At 43.6% G+C, this 19,226-nt stretch overlaps 1 protein-coding gene across 3 annotated transcripts; it reads left to right on the top strand.

Moving 5' to 3' along the window:
- Window positions 1-28: 28 nt before the first annotated feature.
- Tatdn3 (TatD DNase domain containing 3) lies at window positions 29-18,873 on the top strand. Of its 3 annotated transcripts, none has more exons than XM_036201999.1 (10): window positions 29-188; window positions 1,915-1,947; window positions 2,900-2,973; window positions 3,769-3,853; window positions 10,934-10,996; window positions 12,123-12,232; window positions 12,614-12,669; window positions 14,384-14,496; window positions 16,267-16,347; window positions 18,131-18,873. In XM_036201999.1, the coding sequence occupies exons 1-10, from the start codon at window positions 117-119 to the stop codon at window positions 18,272-18,274; spliced, it is 831 nt and encodes a 276-aa protein (XP_036057892.1). In that variant the 5' UTR covers window positions 29-116; the 3' UTR covers window positions 18,275-18,873. The 3 variants fall into 3 exon arrangements, with proteins under 3 accessions (XP_036057892.1, XP_036057893.1, XP_036057894.1); XM_036202000.1 differs by having other exon boundaries at window positions 16,270-16,347; XM_036202001.1 differs by lacking the exon at window positions 10,934-10,996.
- Window positions 18,874-19,226: the final 353 nt, after the last annotated feature.

The following is a 19,226-nucleotide window of genomic DNA, read 5'->3' on the forward strand; positions in this document are numbered from 1 at the left end:
TGGAGCTCCTCTGTACGCGTCCGGCCGGAAACTCGATCCTCCGGTGCCCACGGTTCCGCCTGGGTTTCCGTGGCCCCAGGCTTCCTCTTCGGCTTCCGATTGAGAAGTATCCTGGAATGGCTATGGGTACCGTGGGCTTGGGGCTAGTGGACTGTCACTGCCATCTCTCCGCCCCGGACTTTAACAGCGTACGTGAGGGCGAGTTGGGGCCTGCGGAGGTCGGGAGGGCCGCGTCCTTTCCCGAAAGTTGTCTTTTCTCCCCCAAACCCTCTGGCCCTACCTAGTCTATGGCGACCTGACCGGTTTCCCTTTGAACCTCAGTCTTACTGGTTGTTCTTTCGGATCTTCGATAGCGGTAAACTGTCTCCACGAAGCTTGAGTTTGTCGTTTCAACAGTCCTTTCTCTTACCACTCTTGAGATGTGATCCATCCCAGCAGAGGTCCCCGTTCTGGACCCGGAGAGGATCAAACGAGAGGAACACGGGATGGGGCGTGTGTGTAGGGGTGGAAATAGGTTTTACCTGCTACATTGCAAAGACTGAGGGTGGATTGTCTATTTCTTAGGAGGTGACGCTTATGGTGTGAGTGTGCAGTAGTAAGAAACACCGGCAGGTTGTAGAGACCTATATAGTATGGAATTTGGCCTATTTTAGTTAACCAACAGCTGGAAGCGATTAATAAAATAAAAATTTCAAAGACTAGGGAGATTTTCAGGGTATGGGAGAGGTAAGTCAGTAAGACATTCGGATTGCTTTAGATGCACACTTTTAACCCATTAAAGTTTTAAGACAACCCATTTTAAGAAAGAAAAACAAGGACTGGAGAGATGGCTCAGAGGTTAAAAGCACCGACTGCTCTTCCAGAGGTCCAGAGTTCAATTTCCAGCAACTACATGGTGGCTCACAACCATCTATAATGAGATCTGTGCCCTCTTCTGTATACATAATAAATAAATAAATCTTTAAAAAAAAAAAAAGGAAAGAAAGAAAAACAGAATATTCTAAAGACAAATTTGCTGCTGTGTAGCAAAAAGGTGAAGGAGAGAAAGCCAGAACATTTAAGAAGTCTCAGTATCCAGACAGAAGATGGTAGCGGCTAGTGCTGTGATGATACCATGAGAATCAGAGTAGATGTACTCAATGTATTTTAGAAATAATTCCAACAGTACATGCAGGGGACTTGGATGTGAAGAGCAAGGAGAAAGAAGGAATCAACATGGCTTAGATTTCTAGTTTGTGTTTTAAGGTGGTGATACCCTTTGCTGAGACGAGGAAAGACCAAGGTTTGGGATGGGCGTGGAGAGGAAGGCAGATAGAATCCCTAGTGGGGACGTATTGGTTAAGTCTGATCTCACCCAAATGGAAATATTATGTAGTGATTTAGAATGTGAGTCACGGGTTCAGGAGAGAGTAAAAACTGAGGTAAGTTGGAGATTCTACATGCTATCTAACGCCACGAGAGGCTGAGGATATAGCTCAGTGGTAGAGAACAGACGTGGTGTTACCGAGGGCTCTAGATAAACAAAACAAGACAGATGAGATCTCTTACAAGTGCAGAGAGAACAAAAGAGCTTGTCACAAAGATGACAGTCAGTCAAGGAGACTGGAGAGTAGCCACCAGTGAGACAGTGATACTTTAAAAGCAAAGTGTTGGCGGGGGGAGTGTTAGAAGCTGCTGAGGGGAGAGTAAATTGGGACAGAACTGTCCTGTGTATTTGGCAGCAGAGGTTTGTGTTGTGCAGTGTGCGTCACTGAGCGTAAGAGTAACAGGAGGTGGGTCGGGGAGGCACTTCATTTTCTGCCACCCTGTGGGAGAAACAATGCTGTCCTTTATGATGTCTCAGCTACAGTTATATGGCCAAAGAGCAGTTAATTCCTCATGTAAAGTAAGTGTGGCTGCTTATGTTTGTTGTAGGATCTGGATGATGTGTTGGAGAAAGCCAAGAAGGTAAGTTAGTATCTGTTACTCCCCCCCTTTTGCCCTCTCCTGCTGACATACTATTTTTAGTACTGTTTAGCCATGCTCTGTGTTTCCGTGGGCTATGCCAGCCACAGAGCTAAGCCCTTGCTAACATCAGCTCTTCTCCACACCTCCGGAGGAAGTTCCTCTTTTATAGTCAGACATTCTCCATTTGATAGTTGAGGGTTCTCGTGTCTAAAGGTTAGTAACAGGGCAGAGACGCATGCTAGGGTAGTGACAGAGATACGATATTCTGATCGGCCACCATGTGCGGCAGCACTATAGAGTGGATGAGGCGATTAGCCTCTCACTTCCTAAACTCACGTGATTTTGGAGATCTAGGATACATTACAAAAGTCTCCTGAAACATTTTGATATGTTAGAAAAAAGTTAGAAAGGGCTGGAAAGATGGCGGAGTGGATAAAGTTCTGAGCTCAACCGCTGGGACCGCTGTGGAAGGGCAGAACTGACTCCAGAAAGGTGTCTTCCAGTTTCCACATGCTTACTGTGGCATACATGTGCCTGCACATGCTTGTGCACCCATCTTCGCCAAGAGAGAGAATAGGTAAAAATAAAATTGAAAAATAAAAAAATTATAAAATCTTGGAAGTATTTATGAAATTAGTTGCACACTGTCATATGGCAGCTTAATTGACACTTGGGCTGTAGAGTCACATGAGCCTACCGACCTTGATTCCCTCCAAAATGCTGTCTCTGTCCAGTGAATTGAAGCAATGCCCACCTTTGATCTGTGTAGGTTAATGAAATGACATTTATAGTCATTCATGGGGCCTGAAATAATAAGTACTCAGTGGCAGTCACTTTGATTGTATTACTGGGGCCTGCCAAAGGAGAATAGTGAAATGTACAAAAACTTTAACATTTCTCTTAATTTATATTAAATGTGCATATTGTTTGGAATCCTGTTCTTTTTTTTTAGGCTAATGTTGTGGCCCTTGTTGCGGTTGCTGAACATGCAGGAGAATTTGAGAGGATTATGCAACTTTCAGAAAGGTGATTGCTGTATCTCTTCTTCTTTTGTGTGTGTGGTGTTCACATCTGTGCAGACGTGCATGTGTGTGTGGGCATGTGAACACCCAACATTGACATTAGGTGTCTTCTTTGATGGCTCTTCTCTATGTTTATTGAGGTAAGCCTCCTCACTAAACACGGAGCTCACTGATTCTGGCTAGTCTAGCTCCTGGCTTGCTCCTGGATCTCCTGCCTCCCACAACCTGAGTTATAGGAAGCCACCATGCCTGCCCGTCTGGGGAGCTGAACTCCAGTCCTTGAGCTTTACCTACTGAACCACCTCTCCACCTCTGGTGCTACTTCAATTAAGATTTGTAATTTAGGCTGCTGAAGCCAGTCTTGAACTCATTAACTCAGGCAGTTTTCCCACCTTAGGCTTCTTAGTGCTGAGATCAAAGCATAGACTCTACACTAGCTCTGATGAAGATTGCAAAGAGTTTCTAAGACAGGTTGTTATGTCCAATTTAAATAAAATCAAAGAATTGTTTATTAAAAGAATGAGGAGAGCCAGGCATGATAGCACATGCTTTTAACCTGGCACTCGGAGACAGAGACAGGAGAATCTTTGTGAGTTTGAGGCCAGTCTGGTCTACATAGTGAGTTCCAGGAAAGCCAAGACTACATAGTGAGACCCTGTCTTAAAGAAAATAAAAAGATCAAGGAGGAAAAGGTATGTTAACATAGCCCCAAAAGCAGAATGTTCCCTTTCTCTTCTTTAGGGAGGCACTGTGATCTCCTGGCCTACTGTGGCTTTCTTAACTTGGTTTACATTTTTAGGTATACTGGATTCATCCTGCCATGTCTGGGAGTTCACCCAGTTCAAGAACTTTCACCAGAAAAACCAAGAAGTGTAACATTAAAGGTAAAAGTCATGTAAATGAGTCATAAAATTATAACTGTTGACTCAGTGATCACCCCCAAAGTTTATATAGTCTTTGTGATGTGGGGTGGGAAAGCTGGGGATGAGACCTAGGTCCTCAGACATGCTAAGCAAGTATTCTACCGCAGAGCTGTAACCTCGGCTATGTTTTTTATTCTGAGACAGGTTCTCACTGAATTGCCCAGGCAGGCCTTGAACTCATGATCCTCCCAGTTCAGCCTCCCAAATAGTTAGAATTGCAGCCTGTGCCACAAACCTAGCTTCTGATTTGTGTTCTAAGTTAATAACCCACAAACAAAGAAACAGCACCTTCCATCAAGTCAAGATTGTATGACATGATGATATAGTGGAATTAGGATTTCTTTTTTCCAAATTTTTTTAACCATGTCATACTGCTTTGTCCACTAAAAGAAAGTGATAAGGGGCTGGGGAGGTGGCTCAGTCAGTAGAATGCTTGCTGCACTGGTGTGAGGACCTGAGTTTGACCCCTAGAACCCATGTACAATAGCCATGGTGATAAAACACACTTGTCATCTCAGTGCTGGGAAGGTGGAGACAGGGGAATACTTGGGGCTCACTGGCAAGTCAACCAATGAGACCCAGGCCCCACTCAAGATGAGACTACCATAATAGTAAAAACCTCAAAGAGGGATGGGCTCTAGCTCAGTGGAAGAGTGCTTGCCTACCATGTATAAAGGCCTAGGTTCAATCCCCAGCTAAAACATTGAAAGTCCAGGGGCCAGAGAGACACCTCAGCAGTTAAGAATTCACACGGCTTCTGCAGAGGCTCATTTGATTCCCATCACTCTCACTGCACCCCAGGAGACCCAGTGCCTCTGGCCTCTGAGGGCACCGATACACACATAGCTTAAAACAATAAAACACATAAAACACATCTGTGTGCATTACATAAGTGTGGTGGTTTGGAAGAAAATGGCCCCCAAAGGGAGTGGCACTCTTAGGAGGTGTGGCCTTGTGGAGGAAGTGTGTCACCGTGGGGGCGGGCTTTGAGGTCTCCTTTGCTCAAGCTTCTCTCAGTGTGACAGTCAGTGGACTTCCTGTTGTCTGCAAGATGTAGGACTCTCAGCTCCAGCACCACATCTGCCTGCACGCCGCCATGCTCCTCATCATGATGATAATGGACTGAACCTCTAAAACTGTAAGCGAGCCACCCCAATTAAATGTTTTCTTTATAAGAGTTGCCATGGTCATGGTGTCTCTTCACAGCAATGGAAACCCTAACTAAGACAACAAGTAATGTGACTCAGGGCATAGTCTCTGTCTGTGTTTATCACCTGACCTGCCAGAAACCTTCTAGCTCTTTTGTTAGGGTTTGAATGGTCTCCTGTGAACTGTTTCCTTTTCTCCTAACTAGAACACACTCTGGGAGCTGCAGGCCTCTACATCAGAGCTTCATCTTCAGCCTTCTTTCTGGGTTTTTCTTAAAGATTTATTTATTTATTTTATGTGCACCTTTACACCAGAAGAGGGCATCAGATACCACTATAGTTGGTTGTGAGCCACCATGTGGTTGTTGGGAATTGAACTCAAGACCTCTGGAAGAGCAGCCAGTGCTCTTAACCTCTGAGCCATCTCTCCAGCCCCTGAACCAGACTTTCTAATGAACTATTTCTCCCTCCTCTCCAGTGCCCCTGGTCCCAGAGGCAGATAGTGTGGTGGCCTTGAAGGAAGAGGCCTTGCCTGACAGTGTTGACGCCAGCTTATTGGATATGTGGGTCCAATACTTCTAGCTCTTCAGGGCAGTGTACATTCTTTTAACCAAGCTGCTATGATACCTTTCTAGGGCCTTAATTTTCATCCCCTGTGTCTCTGCCTCCCTGTCCCCACAAGCACACACCTCCTTTACCTCTGACATCTCCTTTCCTCCTTCCCTTGGTTCTTCTTGTTCTGGTTTTCTCCAGTAGAAGAGCGTTACAGTTTATATATTCTGAAAACATTGCACAGAGTGCTTTAAAGTGTTCCACAGGGAGCTAGAGAGCTGGCTTAGCAGTAAGAGCACACACTGCTTTGGCAGAGATCATAGGTTGGGTTCCCAACACCCACAAATCAGGGTGACAGCCACCTGAGGTATCAAGTTCCAATGCCCTCTGACCTCCTCACATACCTGCACACACACACACATATACAAATACATATATACAAACAATAAACAAATCTTTTGAAAATTATCTGTAAGTGATTTCTAAATTTTGTCTTTGCCTTAGAAAGATGCCTTCAAATTCTCATAAATGAAATTAACAATCTACCACTACTTCAGTAGTTCTCAGATGAGATTATATATGAAATGCATTGTTTATATTGTTGAACTCTCATTATAGATAGACCAAGCAGGATTATAAAGACAAATCATTGAAAAAGAACGAAGGGAATATGGGACTACCACTGTTATAAACTTACAAACCACTGCTTAGGAGGAGACAGAGCCATGTGCATGATGACCACCCGTGTCTTCTCACCCACTCCAGTATGGGAGCTCACAAAGATTTTCTTGTTAGATCTGAGCTTTCTTTACACAGCAGGGCTGCATTAGGGAATAGCTTGACCACATGCATAGTTACCAGGTGTCCTGGATGGTCTGCTTGGCTGTGTGTGGGGGGGGGGGGGGGTGTTTGCTCCACCTCTTGGCATTCCTTTATAAGCCCTTTAGTAGAGACAGAAGGGGTTGGTGGGTTTTGACCCAGGCCCTCCCGAGCTATCCTGTGTTTTCTAACTGTCTCTCTCCTCTATACTTCTGTCTACATATTCCTTATTTCTTCCTGCTCAAGAGAACCCTGGGGGAAAGAGGGAGCAGGTCTCCCTCAAACAGCACTGGAAACAGGGACCTGGCAAAAGGAGGGTTTGAGGCCCCATAGGAAGTTAGGACATGTCCAGTTATGGAAATTAAAGCAGGGGTAATCTATTTTCGGGAGTGAAAGGGGCTGGAAGATGCCCTAGTGAGGCTGAAGCATATATTTTTCTCTATCTAGGTTTCTTTCTTTTTCTCTCTTAAAATTCTATCTATGAAAAATAAGGAAGGTAGAGTGTAGTAATATAGTGTAGAAAAAAACTTAGAAAAGTAGGATGTACAAATATAGTATTAGTAAAACTTAGAATAAGATAAGCAGCAAGACAGAGCAACCACGTCCTTAATTTTCTAACTATGGGGCTATGTATGCAAATTGGGAAAAATCAGAGGAAGAAACAGGGAGAAAAAGATTCCTGTGGGAAGCTTTTGGTCCCAAGTGGCAGGGAAAGGATTATCCCTGAGGCAAATGCAGGAGAAATAAAACTTTCACTCTGCTGACGATGCCACTGTCTGGAAACACCTGGCATCAGAATTAGTTTCCATTTGGCCATTTCCAGTTTAGAGAACAGAAGTTTGGGGAAAACTTGGTAGTCTTTCTCTCCCAAAAACTAAAAGCTTTATTGGGAAAAACTTAATCTCTCTCTAAAAAAATAAAAAGCCTTTCAGATCTTTGCTTCTCAGAGATTCTCTTTCTGTAAAGGCAAAATTAGATTCACCTGGAACTCTATGGGAAAACCACCTGTGGTTTGCTTTAAGAAAAACAAAAAGACCTCTTGGAACTAGACAAATTTTCTCTGCTAAGCCCTGTCTCTCTAAGCTAGAAATAAAAAACAGCAGCCAGAGTTCCCTGAGGCAAGGGCCTGTCAGATTCCCCAAGGTGGAACCCCAACAGAGTTGGTGCAGGAATTGGGGAAGGGTAACTGTAGAGGAGTTAAGCAGTAAATCTGGGCCTGGACTGCCTCAAGGACTCTGTGTTTGGGGAGGAGACAATCGGGAACAAGACAAAGATCTGTCAGGGAAAATGTCTCTCAGAAAGGGCTGTGAAGAAGCTTTGTTTCAAGTTTCACTTTTTTTCACTGACCCATAACTCAGAAGAGCAAGCCCTGAGGGAATTTTGCTTTTGGCACAAAAGGACCTGCCTGAATATTCGTGCATGAGCAGGCGGGTATAATTCAGCTCTGGGGACAGTGTCAGGAAGGAAAAACACCTAGCAATACCAGGTCAGGGAGAATAGACATCTCTTTGTGTGGTCTTGCCCCACCAGGAACTTAGGTCACCTCTGAAGAGGTGGCCTGGAACAGAGGAAAGGTGAGTGCGCTGCTCATCTGTTTCCCAGTCTTCCTCTTACCCTGAGACAACCAGACACAGTGGGGAGTCAAGTCAAGCAAGAACTTGTTTATTATTAGGCAGTAAGCCTCTTTTATAGCAAAAAACCTTAGAACCCTAGGAGGGAGTGGAAGGAACCAACCAATTGTTTTAAAGGTCACCCTGTACTCATTTCCTTGTTTACGAGCTGTTTATGCACTGACATCATCTCCTGATCTTTGTATCTTATCTCAGCCTAAACAACTTGAACTAACTTCCTCTGGCATCATTTGTATCTAATCTTAGTGTAAACAGCTTGGGCGAACTTCCTCTCAGTACCATCTCTGTAGCTCATGTATGCCCCACACCTCCCAGTCTCCCAGAGTGAAAAAGTGAAAAGCTTGGACTCAAACCTCCTGGGCTGAAGGCAGAAGCTTGACTTTGGCCATGCAAAGGGAAATGGAAGTGGTGGACTTAAAAGGAATTGTGCCAAACATAGTCCATAATGTCATTCATAACAGCAGGCCAAGATAGAGAAATGCATTATGGGAAATGTAGTTTTCACATAAAGTGGTAGCACTACCCGTAAAATCTTTTTTATTCCAGCTGAAAGTGAAGTTTCTTTCCTAAGCACTGCTAGAAAGCTTAGATTTATTTCCCAAAAAGCTAAAAGTAAACAAACAGCTTGCCTCACAGGAGATAATTAAACACTATTGTTTATCAACAAGTCATTTAAAAACCCTTTAGAAAGCAAGGGAAAATGGTCCTTACACAGGGAGATGGCTTCAGGTGTGAAAAAAAGCTTATGAGATTGAGTTGTGCTTAAGATTCAAGAGAGAAACATTGACATCATTTAAAAAACCGCTCATGGTAAACTTACAGCAGCTCTAAAAAAATTAATAAGGGGAAAAATTGTGTGAGAATTTGGTGATGAGTGTGGAACAGAGGAATGTCAGCTCCAATGACACTCTTCTAGAGGAACTGGAGTGAAAAGGAGCTGAAACAACAATTCTCCTGACATTGAGGTTCCATCTTGTATTCTGGGGATAGTAGAAGAGTAAGGAGGTCTCCAGACTGCTGAGGAGTTGGGATGAAGTTTCGGCAATGTTTTTGGTACACAGGGGCACCTGCTAAAAGTTGCAGGTCTGGAACCCCACTCCAACTTAGAGAGTTATCTTCTCCTGATGGGAAATTGACTGTTGTGGAGTTGCCAGCTTTGCAATTCAGAGACAGAATGTTCCTTAGGGGGTTTTTCTTCCTTTTTGGGCTTGCTGCAAACTAAGATAGCTCTTAATAGAGTTTTTATAAAAGCTCTGGAATTCATAAAGTACTGTTTAGCAACAGCACTACTTCTACTTCCTAAATGAAGCCCAAAGAAAATTTCTCTCTGTCTTGTTGGAAGATAATGTAAAATCTATTCTAGATGTCTGATGGCTTAGTTCTGTTAAGAGATTGTTTCTAGATGTTTGCTAATAGTTTAAGTTTGGTAAGTAGTTCTCTAAGAAATCTCTTCTAAATGTTAAGAAGTCTCTTCTAGATGCTTGCTAGTATAAGTTAGTTCTAGATGTCTATATAGATCTATATAGTTTCCTCTTGAATATACATAAGTAATCTTGTAAAAAGTGTAACTATGTATAATAGTTCAGAGATCTCTTCTAGATGTTAAGGTTTATAAAGTAGTCCTATAGCATGTAAGTTTAAATATATAGTGATGTAAGTTTGTAAGAAGTGTAAATACATATAGTAAATGGCCATGCTAGTTGTAAATACATATAGTAAATAGCCATGATAGCTGTAAATATGTAACGTTTATACTAAAATTATGTTGATGTTATAAACCAGAGTTTGGTAGAAGCCAAGGGAATCTTTAAGTTTGATGTAATTTATCTGATGTGGTTCATTGATTTAAAAAGGGCTTGGCACAGCTAAGGCTGTTATAGACATCTTAAAATCCATTCCAAAAAAGATATGTCATCTCTGTCATCATCTACTCCTGTACTGGGAGGTGAGGCAGCTATGGAGATTGCTGTGGATGGTTATAAGCTCAATAGGAACCTGGGCCAAAGCTAAGCTCAGTACTCCCTCCTGCCAGAGGCTGAGAGTCAATAATGGCAACTTTCTCTTGATATCTTCCAACCTAAGACAGAGTATGCTTGATGGAAAGCATATCTCCATGATGGGTAATGGAATAAATAATCAGGGAGAATGACCTAAGACAGACCTCAGTCTATCTGATGGGGCCTGAGGGGGTCTTTAAAAAATTAAGAGGAGGGACCTATGGGAGTCCACAAAGGTTTCCTAGTTAGATCTGAACTTGTTTTACATAGCAGAGCTGCATTAGGGAATGGCTTGACCATGTGCATGGTCACCAGGTGTCTGGGATGGTCTTCTTGGCTGTGCTGGGGGGAGGCCTTTTGTCTACTTCTTGGGGTTCCTTTAAAAGCCCTTTAGATGGGTTGAGGATTTAGCTCAGTGGTAGAGCTGGGTTAGTAGAGACAGAAGGGGCTGGTGGGTTTTGACCCAGGACCTCCTGAGCTATCCTGTGTTTCTGTCTTTCTCCTCTATATTTCTATCCACATATTTCTCACTTCTCCCTCCTCAAGAGTACCCTGGGGGAAAAGAGGGAGCAGGTCTCCTTCATTCCAGGAACTTCAAATCACAATTTCCACTCCAGGTTCCTCCAAATCTGTGAGGAAATGCCTCCTAAGCAGAGGGCCAAGTATAAGTGGGATCTTGGTGAGCCTGTAACCAGAACATGTGTGGATGGATGTTCCTACTCATATTTCTAGTTAGAGTTGCGGACATGATAGAGATGATGATTCCTATGTCATAGGTTGGTTAAATGGATTGAGTTGTGTAAAGTACCAGTGTGACATAGGACCTGGCACGTAGTTCAAAATAAGGAACTGTTATTCCTACTCTCAGCATGAACACATGGTTTCTCCTCACAGGATTTGGATGTGGCTTTGCCTATTATTGAGAATTACAAGGATCGGTTGTTGGCAATTGGAGAGGTAAACCCATTTGCTGATCAGATGATGTCTAATCCAGATCTTCATGGGATATGTGTAGTATCAGTGCTAGTGGTTATAACCAACTTGGATAGTTTTTTCACCCAGTTCAGCCTGCTAATAACTTGATACTATTGGGAATGAAGCAGGAGAAAGCCTTACTCTAGACTTTCCTTAATGGGAGATGATGATGTAGTAATATTTCTAAAGACTTTGCTTTTGCTTAAGTGTGGCTATCGCTCTGAGAAGCTGAAACAGTCAGAGGGGAAGGGCAGGGAAAGGCCCAGCAGGTGGAAGCACCTGGCACCAAGCTGGAGAACCTGGACCCACATGGTGGGAGGAGAGAACCGACTCCTGAAAGTTGTCCTCTGACCTCACCATGTGCACTGTGTATCCCTGTGTGTTCCTCCACTCAATGAATGTAATTGAAACAACAACATCAGTGCTGGGCAGTGGTGGCCCATTTCTTTAATCCCAGCACTTGGGAGGCAGAGACAGGTGGGTCTTTGTGAGTTTAGAGCTAGCTTGATCCACAGAGCAAGTTCGACAACTGTTGGGGTGGTTATACAGAAACCTTTTCTCAAAAAGCAAACAAACAACCTTTATAAGTAACATAAAGGCATACTTTAATCTTGAGTTTGTGATTAAAGACCATGTTACTTAAATTATTAATAATGTAAAGAATTTTTATTAAATTCTATTTAAAATTCTATTAAATTTTATTTTAAAAATTCTGCTTCCTACTAAATATAAAAGCTAAGAAAACACATTCTGAATAGAGGTCATAGACTACATGCCCCGGTAGCATCAATGAGAATGGTCACCTGTAATCTGTGCTGCCCATTGCAGTGACCATGTGTGACTTATGAACACTTGCAATGTCACTGTGCCAAACTGAGGTGTGTGACATACACGATGAGCTTTAGAGTTGGAGTACCCCACAAGAGGAAAACAAAACAACTTAGAAGTTGGGGTGAATCAAATAGACTATTGAAGTTACTTATATCTACTTTGGCTAATACTTTCATGTGGCTGCTGTGTAGTGGTGCATGCGGTCTATGTGCTGACTGATGTCTCTTTGGGCTCATCACGCATGGAGAGGCCATGATCTTTTGTCTTTCTGTTACAGGTGGGACTAGACTTCTCCCCCAGATTTGCAGGCACTGATGAAGAGAAGGAAGAACAAAGACAGGTCCTGATCAGACAGGTCCAATTGGCCAAAAGACTAAATGTGCCTTTGTAGGTGAACTATCTTTCTGCTCAGAACTACAGAGCAAATTCTGTAACAGCTGATCCTCTTGAAATGAGTTCTATATCCCTTTTCCTCTGAGTTATTTTTTAAAAAAATTCATTCTTTATGTGTCTGGCTGTTTGCCTGCATGTATGTCTGTGGACCATGGGCCTGCAGTGCCTGTGGAGGCCAGAAGAGGGCATTGGATCCCCTGGGACTGCAGGTAGAGCTATTAACCAGCTGCTGCCATGTGGGTGCTGGGAACCAAACCCTGTCCTCTGCAAGAGTAGCTGAGCCGTCTCTCCAGCCTCCTGAATTATTTTTAAAACAATAAAAACAGGCTTTTCCTATGTAAAATACTTCAAAGGAATTCTGTTGTTGTTAAACAGAAATGTGCACTCACGCTCTGCAGGAAGACCCACCATCAACCTCTTACGTGAACAAGGTACTTACGTTCCTAATATGCAAGCTTCACAATTCCAGCTGAGGGTTGAAGGAGCAAGTGTGCTCCATTTGGTTCCTTAAAGAGAAGGGAATGCAGCAAGAGGAAAGATAGAGGCCCACTAGGATGAGTCGGTATGCCAGGCTAATATTTACAAGATTATTTTTCTGCAGTTAGGTGTTTATCAGGCTCCACTAGAGAAATGAAAACTTGAAGCTCCAATTTCTATTTTTCTTTAGATTTTTCTTTTAGATTTCTTTGTTTTTTTTTTTTTATTTTATGTGTATGAGTGTTTTGCCTGCAGGTATGTCTGTTCACTGTGTGCACCAGGTCTCCTCAGAGGCCTGAAGAGGGCATCAGGTCCCCTGGAACGAGAGTTATAGATAGTTGTGCCGTGTGGGTTTTGGGAATTGAACCCGGGTCCTCTGTAAGATCATCAAGTGCTCTTGACCACATAGCCATCTCTCCAGCCCCTGGCTCTAATAAGAAAGAGAATAAGGCCAGAAGGATGGTCTCATTGTGCACTGTGTTTTCCTGCATGTTTTCAGTCTGTTGTTTTGGGGGCCAGATAATAGAGGGGCTTGCACACAAGCCTATTGACCAGACTTCAATTTTCAGATCCCATCAGGTAGCAAGAGAGAAACAAGTCTCTAGAGAGTTGTCCTCTGACTTCTGCCATGGCAGATGGGTGCTTGTACAAGCACATGTATACCATAAATGTATATGAGGAATAAGTAAGTAACAAAACAGTATTAGGCAGATTGTGGCCATCATGTGACTGAAAGAACAGTCGCCTGCTCTGGACTTTCCTGATGAGAATAGAACTTACAGCATTCTTTCCCAGAGATTAAAATGCCATTCGCCTTACTTTCAGACTCCTATTTGCATAAAAAATCCTGTCAGACATTTAACAGTACATGTATGTGTACAGGTGTGTTTTTAGTTTACAGTTGTGTGTATACAAAACACACATTGGTTGATTGTAACCTACTAAATAAATTTTACAAAAAAATGTATGATCATAGTGAAGATCACATTATTTGAAAAAACAGATGCTGAAATAATGGAACTGCCTGCAGTTAGAGGTGTGGTCACTGATGAATCTGTCAGTAATCATTCCTGAGCCCTTCTCGGGTCACTGAACACATGATTTTTATGCAGGTTGAACAGTTATCCTTTAAGAGCTGGGGTTGGTGTGGAAGAATGTACCTTATTGCTAGAGGGATTGCCTGGTATGAGTAAGGGTCTGGGTTTGGTCCTTGGCAACACACACACACACACACACACACACACACACACACACACACGTTACAAAAAAGGGGGGGGGGATTGGTTTTATGAGCCAAGGACTGTTTCATTTGTGAGTTCATGTTTTTCTCCTAGCATTTCCGTCAGGAAAATCAGTTTACCTCAAACCCTCCTATTCGGCCACAATTTAAAGCTCATGGATGTATAGAAAAGATCTAGTGGTGTAGACAGTTCAGATGATCATTTTAAAAGCTGCATTCCAATGTTAACTATTTTATTCTGAAGATCAAAAACATATTTTCCCCGCTCTGGACCCTGTATGTTTATTGAAAGTTTAGAAGTTATGGAATCCGATCTTCATATCGTGCTGATAAATATTTACTTAAAATTCAGATCTGTTTAGTTTGACTAATGGGGAAACCTTTGTTATGGAACAAAATGGAACTCTGGCTTCTTTTTCATTTGAGAGGTGCTGAACAGGTCCTGCTGCATGCATTTGATGGTCGGCCATCGGTAGCCATGGAAGGAGTAAGGGCGGGTTACTACTTCTCAATTCCACCGTCCATCGTGAGAAGTGGACAGGTAAAGCCTCTCATTAAGACTTACTGAACACTATGTGTGACACAATTTAAAACCTAAGCTTACCTTGTGGTGCTTATGGTTACATTTCAAAAGTTAATCATTAAGTCTGTACCCAAACAGAGAAACAAGACAAGACAAGAAGACAAAAGGACCCGAGAGGGGTTGGGGAGATGGCTCCATAGTTAAGAGTGCCGCTCTTATGCTGGACGTGGTGCACACCTTTAATCCCAACACTGATGAGGTAGAGGCAGGCTTATCTCAGAGTTCGAGGCCAGCCAGGGCTACACAGTGTCTCAAAAAAACAGAACAACAACAAAAAGACTCAGAGGACTTTAATTCTGCCCCCAGCACCCAGGTCGGTAGCTCACAACCAGCTGTAACTCCAGCTTCAGATGAACTGACACCCTCTTCTGTGTACACATGCACAACATCGCCATCTCTCTCCACACGCGCGCGCGCACACATACACATACACACACACACACACACACACACACTCTATACATACAAATAAATAAAGTCAATCTTTAAAAAAGAATGCATCAAGGCCTAAATGGAAGAGCCAATATTGTTTGTTGTTGTTGTTTTTCAAGACAGAGTTTCCTGTGTAACAGCCCTGCCTATCCTGGATCTCATTCTTTAGACCAGGCTGGCCTTAAACTCACAGAGATCCACCTGCCTCTGCCTCCCGAGTGCTGGGATGAAAGGTGTGCACCACCACCGCTCAGCAAGAGCCAATGTTTTTAAACTCTCAAAAGAAGAGTGGCCCTTGTTTTTGACCCTGGATTAGGCAATGGTTCCCAGAGATGACACTAAAAACAGGAGTGAGCAAAGGAAAATTGTAGTTAGAGTTTTCCTGCCTGGCCCACAGTCAGGACAAATCTCTCTCACCCACCAGGCCCATAGACCAACCAAGTAAACACACAGAAACTTACATTGCTTACAAACTGTATGGCCGTGGCAGGCTTCTTGTTATCTACTTCTTCTATCTTAAATTAACCCATTTCTATTAATCTATACTTTGCCACGTGGCTTGTGGCTTACCGGTGTCTTTACAAGTTGCTTGTCATGGCGGCGGCTCGCAGCGTCTCTCTGCCCCAGCCTCTACTTCCCAGAATTCCCTTCTCTCTTGTCCCGCCTATACTTCCTGCCTGGCCACTGGCCAATCAGAACTTTATTTACACAGAGCGCTATCCACAGCAGAAAATGGTGAAACTGGCATCATCAAAATAGTAAATTTCCACAGAAAAGAAAATAAGATTAGTGTGTTTCAAAATACACTGTCAATAAAGTGAAAAGACAACCCACAGAAAGAAAAAATATTTCCAAATCCTGTGTCTGGTGAGGGCATAGTATCCAGTATATCTAAGTGCTGTTACAATTCAGTGATAAAAAGGGGAACCTGACTGAAAAGCAGGAAAGATTCTTTTTTGTTTTTGTTTGTTTTTTGAGCCAGGGTTTCTCTGTGTAGCCCTGGCTGTCCTGAAACTCTGTAGACCAGGCTGGTGGCCTCCAGCTCACATAGACCCACCTGGCTCTGCACCCCTTCCCCCCCCCCCCCCCCCATGCTGGGATTAAAGGCGTGTGCCACCACCCGGGCTGCTGTTCCTATTTTAAAGTGGCCCTTCAAAGAAGGCTGGTGAGAGCATGGTAGCTGTCCAGATAGCATGGTGATTTCGTGGTATAGATGAGCTAAGACTCATCCACGGTAAGTCAGTGAATGCTGTTCCAGTCCCACCTGTTTAAAGCTAACTCTCTCTTCTCTCTAAGAAGCAGAAGCTTGTGAAACAGCTGCCTTTAAGCTCTATCTGCTTAGAGACAGATTCACCTGCACTGGGACCAGAAAAACTGGTAGGTGGATGCGGATGAGTTTTCGTCCATCCTTCAGGGCTATTCTGGCTTGGCTGGGACTCGCTGTAGCACTCGGGTCCTAAGTGGAGGCCATGTTTCCTGTAGAGTCTTTCATTTCTTTCTATTTTATTTTGGCTCGGTTTTGTTTTCCCAAGACAGGGGTTCTCAGTGTAACAGCCTTGGCTGTCCTGGAATTCACACTATAGACCTCAGACTCACAGAGATCCCTCTGCCTCTGCCTCCGAAGTTCTTAAAGGTGTGCAATACCACACCCAGCTTCGAGTGCTGGTGTTAAAGCAACCATGGCCAGCTTCATTAGCTTTTTAGGATATCATCTTTCCTGTGAACAGGATACTGTCTCAGAGAGGTTAAGTGAGACATTCCAGGAAGGGAATGAAGCCTTATCTATGAAAAATCACTAGTTTTAAGATCTCATGTCATTCCAAACCATTCTATCCATATACATGTGTATGTGTGTGTGTGTGTGTGAGAATGCCATAAGATATATATATATTTAAGATAGGATCAGCCTGAACACACTATTTCATACCTTCGGTCAGGAATATATATTATAGATGTACTTTTCCTCAGTGTTTAATAACCACATAATGTTCCACTGTTAAAACTTGGTATTAGGAGGGATGGATTTGGGGTTAAGAGCATTGGCTGTTCTTCCAGAGGACCTGAGTTCTATTCCCAGTACCCACATCATGGCTCACAACCATTTGTAATTCCAGTTCCAGAGAACCCAATGCCTTCCTCTGGCCTCCACAGACAATCAGCAGGCATGTGGTATACACACATACATGTAGGCAAAGTGCTCATACACATAAAATAATACAGGCATAATTAAAAAAAAACCTTTGTATCAGTCATACACACACACACACACACACACACACACAAGCGTGTGTGCTGATTTTCTAAGGTGGGTCTCGTGTAGCCAGACTGACTCAGAGTCAGTGTGTAGCCAGGTCAGGCTTTAAACTCCCATCCTCTTGCTTCTGCCTCCCAGGTGCTGGGATCTAGATGTTTGCTGCCAGCTTCAGCCAGTCTGCAGTTTAAGGGCTATGATGAACAGCCTTGAATGTGAATCTTTAACATAGTTCTTATTTTTTTAGTCTGTATTATCGAGTATTTTTTACTTAATAATTTTATTCCTCTAATTATTATCCCAAATATCCACTTATTAATAATTACAGGAATATTTTTCACTAAATCTAAATGCTACTGATTGCAGGAATACTGTTTTGTTTTGTTTTGTGTTTTGGTCATTAAGACATAGCAATGAGTGTAAGCAAAATGCTTATTTATTTCACAGGTATTAAAAGTCAGTGGTATGGCTGCACCTGACCAGCAGTCTTTCCAGTCCCTGGGGCATTTTAGGTAACTGGGCAGGTGGCCTGTGAGGTGAGAGGCCGAGGAGAGTACAGTGACCTTTCCCAGCACTCATGCATGCAGAAACCCAAGGTGGCTACCCCCAGACAAAGCTGCTCTCCCTGGCTTCAGGTGTGGACTGCTTCATATGCTGGTGCTCAGGGCTTCAACTGCCAATGCCTCTGGGTTCTTTTCTGAGCAGCATAGACGTAGAGTCAGCATTGTAGCCACACCCTGTCAAGTTCATCCCCCCATTTAGAAAAGCATTAATAAAGAAATGTCAGTTCCTTCAGAGTAGAAAAGTAGCTCTTCGGGTGTTTTACCCGCTCATTCTTGTGTGTGTGTCGTAGCTGCTGTCTCCAAGGATCTGTATAGACTTTGAGTGTTCAGCTTTGTTCTCTTTCAGACACGGAACGAGCCCTGCAACCTTTCCATTTCAGCAGAATTCATTGCCCAAGTGAAAGGGATCTCAGTGGAAGAAGTCCAAGAAGTGACGACACAGAATGCATTAAAACTGTTTCCCAAGCTTCAGTACCTGCTCCAGAAATAGCTTCAAAACCACCCACTGCCCGGCCAAGTCAGCTCAGGGCAGCACTGGGGAAAGCGAGCGTTTGCTTTAATGGTCTGACACGAAGAAGCCGGTCTATATGGATAGCAGTCACAGTTTTACAGAAGTGTTTCTCTTTAAAACAAATTCTGGGCTGGAGACGGTGCAGCCACTCATTTGCGGCTCTTCCAGAGGACGCATGCAGTTCCAGCACCCACAGTAGGTGGGTTGCAACTGCCTGCAACTCCATCCAACTCCAGAAGATGCAGCCCCTGGCCTCCTCTGGCACTAGTACACATGTGGCATAACTCTACACAGACACACATAAACATAAGTATTAATAATTTCTAAAAACTTTATAAAAAGAGATTTGGCTTGGCTGCTGAAACGCTGGGTTCCAACTTTCAATTAGCCAAGTCCTGGAGCAGCCTGGGAAAACACCACAGACATGCTAGCTTCTGGAGTTATTGCCCACTTGAGGGGAGGAAAGCATCAAGGGACCCCCCCAATCCTGCTTTTCCCCACGTAATAGGCTTATAGAAGATGCTCCACGGAGTGGGAGAGCAATGGAAGAGATACCTAGATAGAGGGAGACATCATGGGGTAGGGAGAAACCTGGTGCTAGGGAAGCTCCCAGGAATCCACAAGGATGACCCCAGGTTAGACTGCTAGCAGTGGTGGAGAGGGTGCCTGAGCTAGCCTACCCCAGCTACTACCTACTGTCATCATATCCAGTAACTGATAGAAGCAGATGCAGAGACCCACAGCCAAGCACCAGGCTGAGCTCTCGGAGTCTAGTCGAAGAGAGAAGAGGGGTTCTATGAGCAAGGAGGGTGAAGATCATGATGGGGAAATCTACAGACAACTGAATCAAGCTTTCGGGAACTCACAAACTGTAGACCCACAGCTGTGGAGTCTGCATGGGACTGCACTAGGCCCTCTGCATATGAAAGAC

This window comes from Onychomys torridus, chromosome 11 (assembly GCF_903995425.1).
Source record: "Onychomys torridus chromosome 11, mOncTor1.1, whole genome shotgun sequence".
Lineage (NCBI taxonomy): Eukaryota > Metazoa > Chordata > Mammalia > Rodentia > Cricetidae > Onychomys > Onychomys torridus.

Coding starts and splice junctions, on each gene's coding strand:
- Tatdn3 (XM_036201999.1), top strand. CDS start 117: ATGGCTATGGGTACCGTGGGCTTGGGGCTAGTGGACTGTCACTGCCAT. Junction 3,854..10,933: donor CAAGAAGTGTAACATTAAAG/GTAAAAGTCATG, acceptor TTCTCCTCACAG/GATTTGGATGTGGCTTTGCC. Junction 16,348..18,130: donor CACTGGGACCAGAAAAACTG/GTAGGTGGATGC, acceptor GTTCTCTTTCAG/ACACGGAACGAGCCCTGCAA.